The following is a 17,433-nucleotide window of genomic DNA, read 5'->3' on the forward strand; positions in this document are numbered from 1 at the left end:
TACAAAACACTGTACAAGATGAGTTCTAATAAACATTATGTACGAAATATTTCTTGGAACGTGTGCCACATAATATTTCAATAAGTTGTTGCCCAATATTTATCCCGACAGTGATTTAGTTTATCTAGACAGTGATTTTAGTTTGATAGTTTTTTTTTCTTTTCTTTTCCCTTTACATTTGTGGTGATGGGTTAATTCTGTTGCAAATTATCCTTAAAAATGTAAATGTAGAAAAGAATTTCCCCAAAGAGGTTGTATCTGGTAAATCGAAAGCCAATAAATATTATCTTTAACTTATCTTTGACTTTGACTCAACTACTATTTTTGTTGCTTACCGGTACTGTTGGCATTTGAATTTGTATTTTTCACTGCTAAACTTCAGTATTGCGTTTTAGTTTGAAATATTAGTCAAATCAAAAAGAAAGAACCAGAAACTTTATTTCAATAACAAAGAGACTTCTAAGTGCAAAGTTTGGCATGATAAGTGTTTGAAGATTTCAGCCGAGAACTACTCATTTTCAGGTTTAAAGGCTCACTCAAATTAAAGATTTGCTCTATTTCAAAGTCAACATTAATTTTATTTACCAACTGCTGCCTGAACTGTCTTTCCACTTCTTTGAAAATCCTCACATAAGACTATTTTCAACTGAAGTCCACGCATTCATCCTTTACTCCAAAACTGCCTAAGTTTAGACAATCTAATTACGTCCTTTTGCACAAAAACAAAACCAATGAAAGGAAAATGCTATTCAATAACTTTTACTTGAGGATTTTCATTAACGGACCAGTAAAATAGTAAATGTCTTAAAGTCTGACCTTGGCAGTGCATGGCAAGTTCATAATTTTGCTGGCAGTACAAGTATCTCCAATGGAAACTTACAGCCTTTCCAACTTATTCCTTTGAAATTCTAAATCTTAGCCAGTGACTGTCTGTCAGTCAGACGCAGTCTGTCGTGTCTGTAACAAAGTTCAGTTGTTGGAGTGAATTAGGATGTTTCTTGTCCAGGGAGAGTGAATCGCCATGCATCTTCGATGCTATTGTTATCAGACCAGACACAGGCTTCTGAGCTAGGATTAAGAGGAGCATAGATATATGTAAGACAGAGGAAAGACAGTTAAGTTACAGAAGTAGTTAGTTGTGCAGTATTATTATCCTTCACTGCAATACACTAATATTAATCTTAGGCCCATTTTATGTTATACGAAATTAAAAGTGAATTGCTTGATAGTGGAATTGAAGGACTGCATTTATAAGAAGGGTGTTGAGTGATGATTCACACCATTACATTTTTCAAGAACATGCCATTTTGAAAAATTCGTAGAGCTACCCCATGAAAATGGTGCATTCCATTTACTTACTGACCGGCTTTAGCTGTATTAGAGCACTAAACAAGCATTGCTACTACACATTTACTTTTTAGTTGCAGCTGTTACTCCTTTAAGCCTGACCAGTTATCAGCATCTAATTCCCCACCTGTTCAAGCATGTCTCAACAACAAGATCTTGACTTTGGAAGTAAATGTTATTTTCGATGACCCAAACAATGTTTTGGACAATGTGGCTGAAATTTGCCAAGATGATGGCCAATAGAAAGCATCTGTGGCTCTAACTTGCGGCTTTTGGGAAAAAAAACTTGGGAATCAGTGGGCTAAACTGGAGCTACAGGTCATTAGTTTTAAAGATGTTTGTGGATATAGAACAAGTAGTCATGAAACAGACATTACAGTGCACAGATCTTGTCATCTGAAGGATCATTAACACTTCAAAGTCTGGTAGAATAAGAAATATTATTGTCATAATTGGCAATTTAGCAGCCACTGTTTATTTTGGCATACATGATTCCTGTGTGCTGATATGCTGGGGTATGACATTTTGCATGATGGAAACAAACAAACATGCACACATCTTTTGAAACATGAACATCTCTGGCTTTAAATTTCCTTCTATTTTCAAAACAGCTTTTTTAATGTAAATATTTCTTTTACTTTTTATTTATGCTTACAAAAAATTTATGAAAAATGGTCACTGGCAGTTTTTCCTAAGGCTTCTATAGCATTACTACTTTTAAATACAAAAAAACCCAAAAAAAATATTATTTACTTTTTTGTCTAATGAAAGGTATGAAAATGGTTATGGGATGTATTCATCCTCAAAACAAAAAGGCTGGAACCAAAACAATACCAGAACAAGAGCAGAACAGGGTCTAAGTATCATTTAACTTCAAGACTGGAAAAATTCTCATAATGCAATTCTATTCAGCTTCTGTTCAATCCAGGGTTTACATGTTATTTGTTTATGCACAGACCACAGAATTTCAAACAATTATGATGTTACTTGAAAACTCTGAGTTCAGGAGTAAATAAATGAAACATGAGATTTAAACCGAGTTGTTTACAAAAATAAGCTGGAGAACAAGCTATAAAATCATAATAATTCCCAACTTCCTTAACCTAAGTCTTATTATAAGCAAGAGTGGCGGGGCTGATATACAACAAACAATTTTATGCTTTCCTCTTTCTTGTTAGTACAGTTTTTTCATTCCAGCTTCTTGTGCAGAGGATGAAATGCTCACATGACCAGTAAAACACAAACGCCACAAGTGGCCATGAAACTGAAATATTTGATCGAAAATTCTATGACAAAAAGCAAGCAGCAGTAATTTAACAAAATGTTCCCTACAAACTATGCAATTTACAAATAGCTTTAGAAGTTAAGCTTTGCTTGTTCTATGCAAAACATTTGTCTAATCGACATATTAATTTACTTACTTATAAATTATTTTTATATCAAATGGATGCAATATATATATTTTTTCTTTTAAACTTATTGCAAGATTACTGATCATTGAAATTATACTTTTAAGGCTTGAAATTACAATCCTACTTTTGCTACAAAAGGCTATTACAGAACAAAACAGAAATTGACTGTACACAATGTACATAAAATCAGGTTCACAAAGGGAAACACAGATTCAATCAAATAAAATCAACACTGCTCTATGGCATAAACATCCATTGACAGAACATCTGTCTTAAATATATTTGTATAAATTATTTTCTAATCTAAATGATTCTGCGATTGAGCACTAGATTACTGCTGACAGTAACTATTCAATTGCAAGACTGTACAAAAATAATGCAATTGCAGATGTAAATTGTATGTACTTAAAACACGTTTTGAAGAGGGTCACAAAAAAGTGAAAGAAAGAGGTCACTCAGGACATGTTTTAGAGCTCAAAGATCCGAACCAGGCAAACAATAATGCAGGATGTGGAGGGCACAGAAAACTGAAATTTGAGGTCTACCATGACGAACTACGCAAGAAACACATAACCAGTAAAAATGGCACTTGTTACTCCACATGTACAGTACAGAATCAGCTCAAACTTGTGTGGTCCACATTTGTAGCTAGTGATGCGTATAAGGTAGCTAAAACCAAGGTCATGACCCTTGGATCTTTTGTAACTTTACAGTATGACTAATAAGACCTTAATTCTTATAAATGGCCATAAAGTAGCTTTCCCTGACATTTCTGCCTTTGTAGCCACCAGTAAGATCTAAAGCACCCAAAGAACTAGAACGCTTCATCTGTAACATGATAGACTCAACAGACCTGCCAGAGCCGCGTGGCTTGTCACGTAATTTACTCTCCAGCTTTGATCCATGCAGAACATTCACGTACATCTTGTATCTTTTGTACTGCAAGGAGAAGTAAGAAGGCCATGAGAATTAAATCATAACAGCTTAAAGTTTCATTGAAAATTAAAAAATAACATACTACAATATCAGATTAAATCAAAATAAACTACTATGGACCACATGATGGTTTCCAGGAAATGATGGCATTTTCAGGAAGTGATGGCATTCTGCCCAGATTTTGAACCGCTCTCCCTATTAATATTTTGAGACAGGTCTAGTAGAGGTAAAGTAGCATTTAGTGTGCCAGACTTTGATCACACCTTGATTGGAGGGTGGGAGGGTTGTGCACCAGGTTAAAGATTAAGAATCAATTCATGTTTATAAATGGGTCGTGGAAAACTGTCCAGGAGAACTAACAAAATGATGAGTTCCTGATGGGTCTTAAAATGGCACACTTGTCAGCTGTTCACTGCTTTGCATGCTTTACAGAAGACACAAGGTGAGCTGGGTCAATGGTTATACCCCCTACATGTATCTCTGCCGTTTTATTCTATCCTTAAATCCAAGATCGTTCACTTGAAAATAACTCTTTCTGCCCAGGGGTATTTAATCATGTGAAGCTTACGTCTTTATAAGCTCAGTGATTCACAGCTGCTAGAGCTTACACTACAGGGACCCACTTGTTACTGGGGAAAGTTGACTTAAACACTGGGCCCTAACACTAAAGCCACGGGGAGTAGATTACCCATCAGTTAAGCAGTGGGCCACTTGGATCGTTAACTCTCACATCTTTTTATACATTCAACTCACTACATTGTAACTCACCTCATACTCAAGAAACTCATGCTTCTCCTGCCATTCCTAAAACAAGATAAACAAAGTGTCAGCAGGGGTACAAATAGCCGTCCTAACACCAATGAAAAGGTAAATTGGCCACCATAAGGAGATACAAATGCTGGTGATTCAAATGTTAGCCCTTCATCAGTTGGACCAAAAGCTGGCATTTCAAGCGTTAGCTCATCATCACAGCATATAATTATGTCAAGCTTTTGTACGGCCAATTTCCCTTACTGCACGTCTTCATTCAGCTTTTGTACGGCCAATTTTCCTTTACTGCATGTCTTCACTCAGCTTTTGTATGGCCAATTTACCCTCCTGCATGTCTTCACTCAGCTTCTGTATGGTCCATTTTCCTTATCAACTCATTTGCTAAAACCAATCATTTATTTTCACTACCTAACCCCACTAATGCAGCACCACTGACAGCTTCTCTACGAACTATCCCCCTTTATCTATTTGTAATTATTTTTTTAAAAAAATGCGGTTGGACAAGGTGTCTGTGTATACACAAAAAGACCCAGCTTTTGTGTTGGAGATTTTGGCATCATGTGAGCCACTACATTGTGTCTTTAGTTAGCTAATGGACAGTTTTTGTAAAATGTTGAATCAAATTAAAGGTCTGGCAAAGAGGGGCACATGTCTTGTCCTTACCCACCACCCCAACCCTTCTGTGTGACCTTCAGCACAGGACAAAAGAACCAAGGTGAACAAAAATCTTGGATTTGCTGACCTCTTCTCCCTTCCCTAACTGTATTACACGTTTGCCTGCTTTTTATTAACCATTACAGATAAATTTAATAGTCAGTTACCTCTTGCTCTCTGACTGCGACACCTGATGGTTTACTTTGTAAACTTTCAATGAGTTGCTCTTCAGCCTCTGCACTCTGAAATCAAGTTTTGAGTGTAAGCTTCACTTGATTTGAATAAAACCATGAAATGGGCATATGAACAAACTGTGGTAAACAGTGTAAGTACCGTAAGCAGTGCAAGTACCGAATTGTAAGTAGTTCAGGTATCGTATTGTCAGTTGTGAAGTACCGTTATGAAGTGACGTAAGTAAATATAGGAATGCATCAAGCGTTGCGGTACTCAGTAGACTCTCAGTGTTTATGTTTGTTTCGGGGAATCCATCTTATCGCTCACACTGGACCCGAATAAAATTTTGCAAAACTGAAGTGTCCTATTTAACCCTAAGCCTTTAACCAACGGAATTGCCTTGGATCTTTAAAGTCAACTGAACGATTACATTTTGCGGCCGGAGATAGTAAATGCTTGAGGTAGAAAGGGGAGGGAAAGTTCATGGTACGTCAGCAAATCTGAACCAAAGAGCACTAGAGGAGCGAAGTCTGTTTAAAATCATTTGGTGGATTTCCTGATTTTATTCCGGGTCGTAATTTATTTGTTTATTCTATATGATTTACCCACAAATACTGTATAATTCTCGAACTACCTACCCAATCATCATTGCGGCAAGGAATAATTAAGAATAGCGTTTAGAAATAAACAAGTTAAATCCTTTCACGGTCTATGCGGAGCTCGTTTCGCAAAGTACAGATCTTTAAATTTAGAAACTCTACACTTCCGGCGTTTTTATGGGCCTCTTTTAGCTTGTCACACATAGAAGTCTGACCGTTGCAGTCTTGATATCTTCAATTCTACAGATTTATTCATTATTTCGTTTCGCAAAATACAATAAGCCTCGCGGCAACTTCTTTTTTAAGTTCCTTCTATGCGCTCAACAATATGGAGTTCTTGCACTGAGCCGGTTCTACAATAAAGAAAGTCGGCAAGTGTAGTCAGAGTTTGGCCAAACCCTTCTGAAAGGCTTTTCCCAGGCAATTCAAAACAACAATGAAAGATCAACAATACGAAAACAATGAGCTAGCACATACATACGAATGCGTCTGACTAGACGTGCATCTGCAGATTTTTAGACGCCTATACGCGTCCGCAGCAGACGCGATTACGCGTATGTTTTGGTTCGCTTAATTCTGGCCAGCACTGTAATTGTAATTATTTTTCTTTGTGTTAAAACAATAAATTTGCTATTAAAAAAACTGTGGTAAACAATTCAAGATGGAAATAAGTGAAAGATCCTTCCATATTACATGGTTTACAATGTAAGCAAGTTATGTCAACAAACTAGGTGCCAGCAATCTATGCCTGGCCAAATTCACATTACTGACACATTAAGGATGGTGTCTCCTGATATTAAGGCATTTTTTGCAGGAAAGGAGATCTATCTTAGCATGGACTATTGAAATCCAAAAAGAAAACTTGGGGTAACCACAAATTTTTCAGGGATAATTAAGCAATATCAATTCTAACAAACTTTAAAATACAGAACAATGTATGGCATTTTTTTTTCCAAATTGGACCTAAAAACGTGTGGTTCCCCCCAATTTTCTCTTTGGATTAAATTACATGTAGCACAAGATCTTCTTTTCCGTAATAGTCAAAAATCTTGCAAAAATACCTTTGAAACCTCAAACCTTCGGAAAGCAAATCTCACCTTCTTTTCATGATGTTCCAGTTGCTTGGTCTGTTGAATTCAGTGGGAAAAATAACTTAGTTCTACTGTAGGTTTTATTTGCCACAACAGCTAGCACAATACAGCTGTCAGGAGTTGTTTTCAGTATCCAAAAAAAGACAGAGACTTGTCTGAAATAGGTGATCAACAATTTTTGGTTTTATCAGCAGTACCATTTGGAAATCACTTTGAGTTACAATATTATTTATTAGTGTTAAATTTGAATGTAACTGCAATAAATTATTTGAATTTTACTTTTAATGCTCCTCAACTTGATATTAAGGACCATTATTTTAAAGGGCTAGGCTGACAGAAAAAACTGTTAAACACTAAGGACTATCAGACAGCAACTTCTCTGTGTGTCAGTGAAGTAATCTAGAATGGCATGAGTTAAACTTGATCAAAATGAAGACTCACAAATGACAGCTGTGTACGGGAAAATGGCATAACAGGACGCTGGAACCTTTTGCTGAAATTACAACAAATGCAAAAAAAAACATTAGCAGAATGCACAGAAGGGAAATGGTAACTATACATTCTACACCCATGGAGATGATTTAAGATTTCCTCCCTTGTGCAACCATAACTTGAAAATAATGGGCAAAAGTAGATTTTATTAGCATTCTCTAAAATTTTCCTGCAATTAAACACAATAAATCTCACATGATTTTTTTTTTATTTTTATTTTTTTAATGTTGGAGAATTGTTTTTGGATAATGATAGCCTCATGATTTCTCCTCTCAGGGGTTATTATTAACTTGTATTTTGTTTTGCTTCCTGAATAAACTATTCTGTCATCATGCTAGATTAATAAAGTGAAATTGTCACTGTCCACTTAGGGATACTGTTTAAATCCAGTTTTACCCGCATTTAGATCAGTTTTCTGGAATAATCTTGATGTTTCCACTAATCAAAAAATGCCTCCATTAATTTAGATCAATGTTATGTTGACTGTTGTGAATTTTTTTGGTGATTTTTGGGTTTAAGAAGAAAAGAAAGCAGAGGAAAGGGCAAATGGAAAGGTCCCTACACGTAAGTGAGCCATTAGGGCCATGTATTGATAGTTGTTTACAAACCATACCATGAACCAACAGGAGCAGGTAAAGGTGGGGAAGAGTATGTGGCAGCAACAAGATTGATGGCTTCAATCCACTCATTCATATCATGAAGATTCCTACAAAAACAAGCAAAATAACAGATGTCGGTGATCTGCCATGCAATCCTTGGTCATCACTAGTTGAATGAATTTGTTCAATAGACCCAGCCTAGTGATTTATTTGCTATATACATGTAGTTAGACTAACAGACACTGAAGCCACATGGAGTAAAGAAAACTGATAAATTTTAGAAACTTGGGTGGTTTTTCAGGTAGCATAGTTTACCTCCGAAACAAAGTCAGTGACCCCCATTTTGGGGGGCATTTCTGACACGAGTTACTTGTTACTTAACTACAGCAAATGTTTCATGGAAAAATCAATGTTAGAGGATCTTTGTTAAAATGTCTTTAAATTTGACCATGTGAATGACAATCAAATCTGCACAACTGTAAGTACATGAATGTAGTGTAGATTGACTTTTAAGTGGAGGCTACAACTTTTAGTAACACATTACGTTGCTGTCATTCCAAAAAATATCCATACCTACCCCATGAAGGAATTTTCTCAAAGATCACCTAGGTACCCCTCTGGAAATTAGACTTAGCTTCCTACTTTCCTTTTTAAAATGTTTTGCCTTGGGTGGGGGGGGGGGGGGGTGGGGGGATGAATATTTTCTGGAAGTACACTAAATCGAACATTTCTGTTACCAGATCTCTCATTTTTTTGTTCATTGAATCAGAATGATAGCACATACTTTCCCTGAAAGAGGAACTCTCTCCAGTCTGAAGTGACAAATCTAAACACAAATGGTTTCTTGATGTAATCTGTTGCTCGACTGGCCAAGGAATGATGCACCCCTAAGCAGTTTCTGGTATTTTCTGGACTGCTGACTTCAACTGACTGAAAATGAAATTAACAAGTGCTTTTAATTTATTGTATTCTCCTTACACAGAATGCAACCATGATTCTGTCCTGGTGACCTTGTGAACGTGTGGGAATCCTGTCCCCGCAACAAAAGAAAATTGATATATGGTAGAAATTTGAAGCATGTTTTGTAGGGGCTTTCTGAGGTACCACCATCTTGGCTATGCACAGTCAGGAAACTGGTATGTACTCCAAACCTTGTTTTCCCATTTGAAAACTGGATGGCCAACAACTCTCCTTGACTTATGCGGCAAATACAATACACATAAATACACAGTGAATTGAAGTAATCAGGATCGATAATTTTTGTTATATGGCCTTCTTACAATGTTATCTACACAATACATTTTGTAACATAAAAAACTAAGAGCAGTTTTAGACCAAAGAGATCTCAGTTAAAAACAACAACAAATAAAGTAACATAATTATATGACCTGTTAAATTAAATGTGGATAGTTAAGTTGATCATGTGGGTTACCTTGTGAAGAAACAGTATCATTCCTTTCAGTGTCGCATAGAATGGCATCCACTTTCTTTTCCAAGCCGAAGCTGTGGATAACCAGACAGAGAAATTTCTATTTATTTAATACTTCAAAATCTGTTTTACAGTACATTGTTTGCATGTTTACTTTGCACCACACAGTATTCTGGCTCCAGTCTTTTAATAAGAAGCTGTCTACTGACTTAAGTACAACAGGATTTCAACTGCAAGTTTTCTGTTAAGTTCTTGATACGTGGGCAAAGACTTGAATTAAAATTAACTCAAATTTTCATTTTCATTTTCCTATATACATTTTCCTGCATATTTTAATTTTCCTATATTAATTTTCTTCAAACACTATTCTAATGGGTTTATTTTCAGGGATGGCATAATTATTTTGGATGTGCTTATTGTTAAAGTGAAAGTTGTGTTTCCAAATGGATGAATCTTGACAGCCCCAAACAGTTTGATTGAGACAGGTAACCTTCAGAGACTACATTCTTCAGGACTCTAAAATCACCTACTCTACTCCCATACTTTCTCCCGATAGTCTTATTTATCAAGTGCTTTAGCCTGCCATGTATGACTCACTTTTCTTTCCCTCTGAACTCATGGTGACTTTTCTGTATAGCAGTCCTTCTTTGTAGACCTTGTCAGTATCACTAGCTTGAATCTGTCAGACGAAAATGTGAACACATTATGCTTGGCTACTGTTCATCACATTTCAACGTACTGTTAAATAACAAAAAGACTCTGAACTTCACTTAATGTTTGCTTGTGTTGCTGATGTCACGGAAAACCAGTAAATCAAGAAAAACAGAAGACAGCACACTGAATTGAAAATCTACAGTCATGTATATTCGATTCAGTGCGACTACTGTTTCCAGGCTCACTTAAACAAAACTGGCCAATCAGATTGCAGGACAAGAACAATGAATTTCAACCAAAGCCGATTGAACCAATCATGAGTAGAGGGAAAGCAACAGTTAAAACCCAAAATTTTGGAATTATTCACTGTTCGTATCATACTATGATGTGATTGGCCAGTTTTAAGTAACCCCAGTAATAGTAGTCGCACTGTAAATGGTCAAGACTGAATGCTTTCTAGGATAGTAATATAACTGTAACTCAGGTAAGGAAAAACTACAGGGAAAAATAATGATGTGGAGCTACAAAACTCACTAACCTCTACAAATGGATTTCCGAGAGAACTTCCCTGTAAATAAATCAGCACACAGAGCATTCAGAATGGAAAAACAGGAAACGTGATTATTTTGTCTGCATCATTATGAAAGGATTTTAGCCTGTGTAGTACAAGCTGCTTTGTAAGCCCCTTCATAAAGTATAAAATTTGCTATGGTTTATAATACTACCGGAGGGAAATAGAAGTCAAAATAGTAAGACCAGACTAGCAGCTACAAGGGCATTTAGACAGTTTTTTGTAATGAGAAATTCAGCCTTAAGTTTGGAAACTACTGCGCCTTTCAATAACATACAGACTCTGAACTTCATCCCCAGCTAACAATTTGTGTATTTTACTGCCGTCAATCATAATTACGGAGACAACAAACTGACCACAAAAAAATACAGGAACCGACAAAGTGGATAGAAATCCGCCAATCACAGCGCACGAACATGACTTTTTGACCCCGTTGAACCAAACATCGTTGTTTTCTAAGAGGTTCGCTTGACTAGTGATTGACAGCAGTGAAAAGCGAAACGGTTGGTTGAGTTTTGAACTTCAGAGTCCGCATGTTATTGAAAGGCCCAGTAAGTATAGAACTATGATCCTTACATGATAACAAATTGTATGCCTAACTGAGGCAATTTTGATTTCAAAGCCAAATTTCCACTTTGCACTGTTTTCCACTATAAGGGCTTTGATAATGGTAATTTGGAGACCTGCCAAGAGATTGACACCGTGGGACTTGAAATCTGACAGCAAGAATGTGTAAACTAAAGCCTCATATATAAGCATTTTAATATAGCTATCAAACACTGACTTTTAGACACAGTGTGGAAAATTCAAGATTCCAAGACTTTAAGTAAATTTGACAAGACTCTTGGTTTGATTTTATTATTATCATTATTACAGTCGAACCTCCCTTTGCGACCACCTCTCATTAGCAACCTCTTTTCCAAAATACCAAAAGTTTTCAAGTCAAATCACTATAGATGGAACCTCTCGTAGGCAACCACCTCCCGTAAGCGACCACTTTTAGAGATGATTGTTTAAAATTTTCAATTGTTTTTAACCTCCAGTAGGCGACCACTTGACACAAAATCTGTTTCTCTCACGGGCGGAAATTGACTGTAACATATTGGCCCACATCATTACAGCGGATGCCGTATTAAAATCTCACAGCCGGAGCTACCGGAAGTGTCTCCCGGCATTGGAACAAATGATAACATATACATCATTGCACTATAGTGTACACTGAAATAAACTTTAATCAGGTTGAATCCCTTATAGGAAAGAAACTCTCTTATCTTGTAAAGAGCATGCATACATGTACATGCACGACCGGCGATGACTCTCTCAACCTTGTAGTATCCAAGAGAAAAATTGTGGTCAACTAGATTATGTAACAAACAAACAAACGCCAAAGTTGTTGATGTGTTATGCTTGAAATGTAACATTGCAAACATGCTGTTTACTGTTTGCACCTAAATCAGGCAGTTTAAAGAAAAGTTTTTACTTTGGGTTTCGATAAGCACTGGCAATTAAGGGTTAGGTGTCTGCATTTACCATATGTAAATTACCCAAAATTTAGCCCCCCCTCCCCCCCCCTCCCCTTCCCCTGTGGTCTGACCTCTGGTAAGCGACCACCTCCCGTAAGTGACCACATATCCTTGACATTATGGGTGGTCGCTTACGGGAGGTTCGACTGTATTATTATTATTATTATTATTATTATTATTATTATTATTATTATTATTATTATTATTCAAAATGAGCCAATATACACCTCTAATATAATTATAACTAATGACAAGTACTTTCAGAACTGTGTTTCTTCATTAGCATGCTATAAACTGCATCTAACCAGGCAGGTTTGAAAGGCCAAAGGAAGTCAACGTGTCCTTTCAAAATGCACTAGTAAGCCACATAACTGGAGTAGTATGTGTAGGCAGCAAGGGCCACATCTTTACATACATGCAGCTGTCAAGAAGTTTTTTGTCACTCACTTCATGGTGTGATGGACCAAGCTAGTCTCTGGAGTAGGGGTATGTTTAGTTAGTTAGTTCTCTCCACGCCATGAGGCGCATAAGGAGGGGTATGTTTAGCTAATTCAAATTACCTTTGAACCGTTAGATATGAAAGTCCTCTTGGAGGGAGTGGGTGTTGGCACTTTCTCTTTAAAACTATCAAACCTGAAATTAAATGAGATGTATTACAGTAGGCATTTTTAGTATACAACCATTGATTTGAAACAGCCCTTCATTGTACAGGACAGTTGCACTGTAACAATGAAACAGTGGTCTTTTACAAATGTCCCAGATCCCCTTACACTTCTGTTTGCATCTGTTTTTCTGTTCCTCCTTAAGCTTCAATAATATTTGTACATTACAAAACACGACGTGATTAAGGACTTTTGCCACTCAGCCTTGTCTGCATGTGCAAGCACAAGATAGCACTACTATTCTGTTTAGAAATTGAAGCCCACAAGTGTACAGCTAGTCAGACTTGTGCTTGACAAATACAGGCATTACATGCTATTGTGCTTCAGTGAATGGTCAAAATTTAATATTTTACCAAATGCTGATTCTATTAATTTCTACAAGGGACGGCAGGGGGTGGGGAGGAGGAAGAGGGACAGCTGAGAAAATAGTGGATAATCATGTGACTCTATCACGCACCCAATTTTCTAATAAAAAATCTATCAACGATGCAGTAGTCATCATAATCTGTCCAATTAATGCTAAACATTGGCAAGTTATGTCAATGTTCCCTCTCACTTGTTACACACCCAGATATCTGCCTGCAGTTATGACAGCAGCAGTACAATGACCCCCTAAGGTAGACAGGCCTGCCAGGTATGATTTAAGAATTGTGTACCTACCCAAATCCCTCCAGTGGTTTAGTCTTGATTTCCTGATATATTGTCTGCAAGTGTAAGGTACAACCCACCTTTAGTTTAAAATGATTATTTTATCTCCCGGTTCAAAATTTCCAATACCTTTAGTAAATCTTTAGGAAAGTCTTCTCCATCACACAGTCCTGCCAAATTTTCTATGAACTGTGCTTGAGTCATCTTTTTATGAAGGTTCTGCAGAAATAATATTCATTTAACACATTTAAAATGCCTTAAAGAATTTACTAATGCCCCAAATGTATAATTATGTTCTTGAATATCAAACTACATATAAGTTAATTGAATCATTAGCTAGCCTCCATCTCAGATCCAAGCTGGAATAGCAGAAGAGAATAATCAGTGAGCCTTCTTTTCAGTATGACTTTTGGAAACTGTTAACATTGAATCAATAACTACATGTAGCTTCATGGAGAAATATATAATTATATAGAAATTATATGGCCTACCAGATACATGTGCGGAATTGTTTTACACATTATAAAAAGTTAAGTCAGTAGCTAGTGAATGCCTGAAGTCTTGAAACAAAGTCTAAAAACTTACCTCGCTGTGAAGATCAGAATTAAGCAAAAGGACAGCACAGACAAGGGTATGTGTAGCATCTGAGGATAGAATATTACAACTGATAAAATGTCCTGTTTACACCAGGAGTATAGCTGTGATAGTGCAGCACTATGCTATACTTTCAGTCACTGGTTCAGGGCTGATGTCTGCATCATGTCACAATGTCATGCCATGTCTGTTATTACAGTATGTTATTTCACGTCATGTTATGTCTGATCATATTATGCCATGTTGCCGCGTCTTGTTATCTTACGTTGTCATGTCATGTGATGCTTCCATCTAATATTGTCATATCTTGTCATCTTGTGCCATGTCATTACAACTTCACGCCGATTTAAGTGTGTCATTGAGAAATGGGTGACTCCGCTGGATTTTGTTGCCTGAAGGCTCTCTTTATTCCTTTGGGCATTCACTTCGGCAGCCGCGAAGAATGATGCAAATTAGTTCGTTTTTACTCGGTTGGCAAAAGGTGAGAACTTTGCAGGAAGACCAAGAAGCGAATTCAAAAGACAGGAACAATTGTCTAATTAAGCAGCCTTGAGCACCAAAGTTGCGAGAGTATTCCTTTGTTCTTGTTATCAATAGGAACTCCGAGGAATCACTGCAGACGATTGATGGTTTTAAGGTCTTCGCAAAATACTTTAAGCTGTTCTTTATGTCAGTGAACAAAGAGTCTTTTGAGAGCTTTGAAAAGAGATCCTAAATGTGGTGTTTTGATCACCGTAAGCCGAGTTTTGATATTTTTCGCCAAGCGGTGAGAGCGGCAAAGTTATTATGCTTAAATAAATAAAATTGTGCATGGCATCATCATCTTCCCGACGCGTGGAAATCAATACCATCTGCTTAATGATAACTTTTTTTTACGAAAAAGCTAAAACATTGATTTATATTCCCTAAAGAAAGCATTTTAGGAGCTATGAAAGAGTTCCAATTGTAATTCACTGTAAGCAAACTGGTATTTGATGTTGTTGCGCTTTGTTTGTTACGAGTGAAGACGCGGTCGATCGTAATTAAGTTTATGTTTCTAAAATACTTGCTTCTAGCGAAGAGATTCCAAAATATCAAACCAAAAATAAGACGAAAAAAAGGGAAACTCAGCGTGGAAGTCGCATTCTGATCATACTTAATGACACATTGACAAACAATAACATCAGCTCTTTGGCCTAAGTAGGCACACGCTCTTTTCAGTTGACCTTATTTACATTTTATATTCAGTGACTCTCTCACTTTTAGCTGAAAAGCGAGAATCTGTTATAGATCGCCGTCATTAAAGATGACAGATAAACAAATAGGCAAATCCATGTATCCGTTTAACGAACGAAATTTGTTTATTGATTATTCGTTCGTTTGCAGGACGGGAAGTTGTTTTTAAATCTCGATACAGGAGCGGCGCGTTGCGAGTGGATTTGATCATGGTGACTCGTTTCTCTAGCCTCCCCAGGGAGCTTCCACAGGCCAACAGAAAACTCGAAAACAAAAGATAAAATATCTCACCTACTTCAAAGGCTTTGCGATCTTCGGAAACATGCTCTATTGTCGGAAATTGTTCCACAAAAGAGAGAACAATAGCTTGAATATATGAATACTTAACGACTCCAAAATTTGGGGCACACACTTAAATCGGCGTGAAGTTGTAATGGCTATCATGCTATCATTCTCTCTTTCTCCCCAGGTGTATACACGAGTACTGTAAAATGGCAAAACCAATAGCACCCCTGCACCAGTCCCAGGAAACTGGGTAGAGCTCTGCTCTGACAGTGTGACTCCCAAAAGGCATCTGACACATATCCAGGGTTCTCATTCAGTGCCAGCAGTGGGCTAAATTTAACAACCAGCTATTCTGGATTTTGATCCACCTACTTTTCGGAGAAAAGCCTTACATGTTTAATAAACCTACATAAACACTCCTTTGCTAAGTTGCCTACTTCTCGATCCAAGCCATCTACTATTACACTTAATAAAAACCATGCATATCTAAATATAAAAGATGTACTGCACCAAATAAAGTTACATGCGCCAGCTTAACACTTAATTATTCTAGCAATTAACAACCATAATATACTGTAAGTGTAATAATAATAATGATGATGATGATGATGATGATGATAGCAATAACTGATTAATCTCTCTAGGTTAAATGGTTTTATGATATTTCTTGTGAGCATGGAAGTGGTGTTGATAGTTTTTCGGTTTTTACAACTGATTTTGCAAAACTAATTTTGCAGCTTTTAGAAAGCTGGTTAATACTAAATACATGTACAGTCTGTGGTCAGTCAAAACAGTAAGTTTTGTAAAACAATAGACCTTTTTCATAAATGGCGGCCGATAAATTATTCTTTTGTTTTCATGAAAATTAGCCTTACTAGCCTCGTCAGCGTGTGCTAAATTCAAAAGAATTTTTACTCTGAAATGAGGTTAGCAGGTTAACATATATTGAAAAGAATAATAAATCAGCCGCCATTTATGAAAAAGGTCCATTATGGTCATGCCAAAAAGAGTAGGAACAAAATAGTAGTGTACACTGTTGTTATAAAGTGTGGCATGTTTTGTTTATGCTTCAATTGATGTTCATCAAGAAACAAGTTTCTTCCACATTTTTTCCAATGAGTAAATTTGAATCAATGCTGAGAATATTACCTTACACTGTAGCTACGGTTTTTAAAACATAAGTTCCATTTTCTTGAGCTCTCAAGTTTGCATAATCATGCCATAGGCTGCCAAATTTCAAACGTCCTCACTAAAACAAAATAGCCACATTTCATAACAATAAATTATTTAAAAGTGTTGTGCTTTTTTATTAGAATCATTTCTTGTCTTCTGCTACCAAGGCCTTCTGGTAATAAATTATTTAATATGCTATGTTTTGTTCTCATGTGGTTACGCATAGATAGGACCAAAAGTATTTCCATCTGAAAGTTTTGACTGCTAAGTTTCAGAAAAAAAATATAATTATTTAAATGCTTTGTTCAAGGTAACAGAAATAATAAAAGTCGTTACCTTCTGAGCCATAGTCAGGATTGTTACATTCATGATATCTTGTTGAAAAAGGAATCATGATTCGTTCTCTCTCCTGAGTTTCCCCACTCAAGTGGAAGGCCTTGAGGAACTTTTGCAGTGATTGTGTAATACTTTCATTGCTAAAGTCAAAGAATTTAAGGTACTCCATGGCCACTAACTTTCCATAAGGAGTACTGTAAAAAACAAATAAATAAAAAGTAAATGAAATTGAAAGAAAAAATAAAGTATTGTTGTTGATTTCCGCTCC

General features: G+C 36.6%; 1 protein-coding gene across 3 annotated transcripts in view; it reads right to left on the reverse strand.

The window, feature by feature from the left end:
• The window catches only part of LOC146480072 (PH and SEC7 domain-containing protein 1-like), a 30,287-nt gene continuing 12,854 nt past the window's right edge, over positions 1–17,433 (reverse strand). For 2 of the 3 annotated variants that reach the window (XM_085110150.1, XM_085110152.1), the window contains 15 exons: positions 17,166–17,359; positions 14,148–14,206; positions 13,692–13,781; positions 13,575–13,618; positions 12,813–12,885; positions 10,697–10,726; positions 10,102–10,183; positions 9,508–9,578; positions 8,860–9,005; positions 8,090–8,182; positions 7,426–7,477; positions 6,991–7,020; positions 5,288–5,362; positions 4,464–4,499; positions 1–3,698 (listed from right to left, as the gene is read on the reverse strand). In XM_085110150.1, coding sequence (XP_084966276.1) covers positions 3,489–3,698; positions 4,464–4,499; positions 5,288–5,362; positions 6,991–7,020; positions 7,426–7,477; positions 8,090–8,182; positions 8,860–9,005; positions 9,508–9,578; positions 10,102–10,183; positions 10,697–10,726; positions 12,813–12,885; positions 13,575–13,618; positions 13,692–13,781; positions 14,148–14,206; positions 17,166–17,359 — 1,285 coding nt within the window. In that variant the 3' untranslated portion in view covers positions 1–3,488. The remainder of the gene's footprint in view (positions 3,699–4,463; positions 4,500–5,287; positions 5,363–6,990; positions 7,021–7,425; positions 7,478–8,089; positions 8,183–8,859; positions 9,006–9,507; positions 9,579–10,101; positions 10,184–10,696; positions 10,727–12,812; positions 12,886–13,574; positions 13,619–13,691; positions 13,782–14,147; positions 14,207–17,165; positions 17,360–17,433) is intronic. The other variant, XM_085110151.1, reaches the window with a different exon arrangement.

The sequence above is a fragment of the Pavona decussata genome, unplaced genomic scaffold (genome assembly GCF_977016875.1).
Source record: "Pavona decussata unplaced genomic scaffold, jaPavDecu1.1 SCAFFOLD_56, whole genome shotgun sequence".
Taxonomy (NCBI): domain Eukaryota; kingdom Metazoa; phylum Cnidaria; class Anthozoa; order Scleractinia; family Agariciidae; genus Pavona; species Pavona decussata.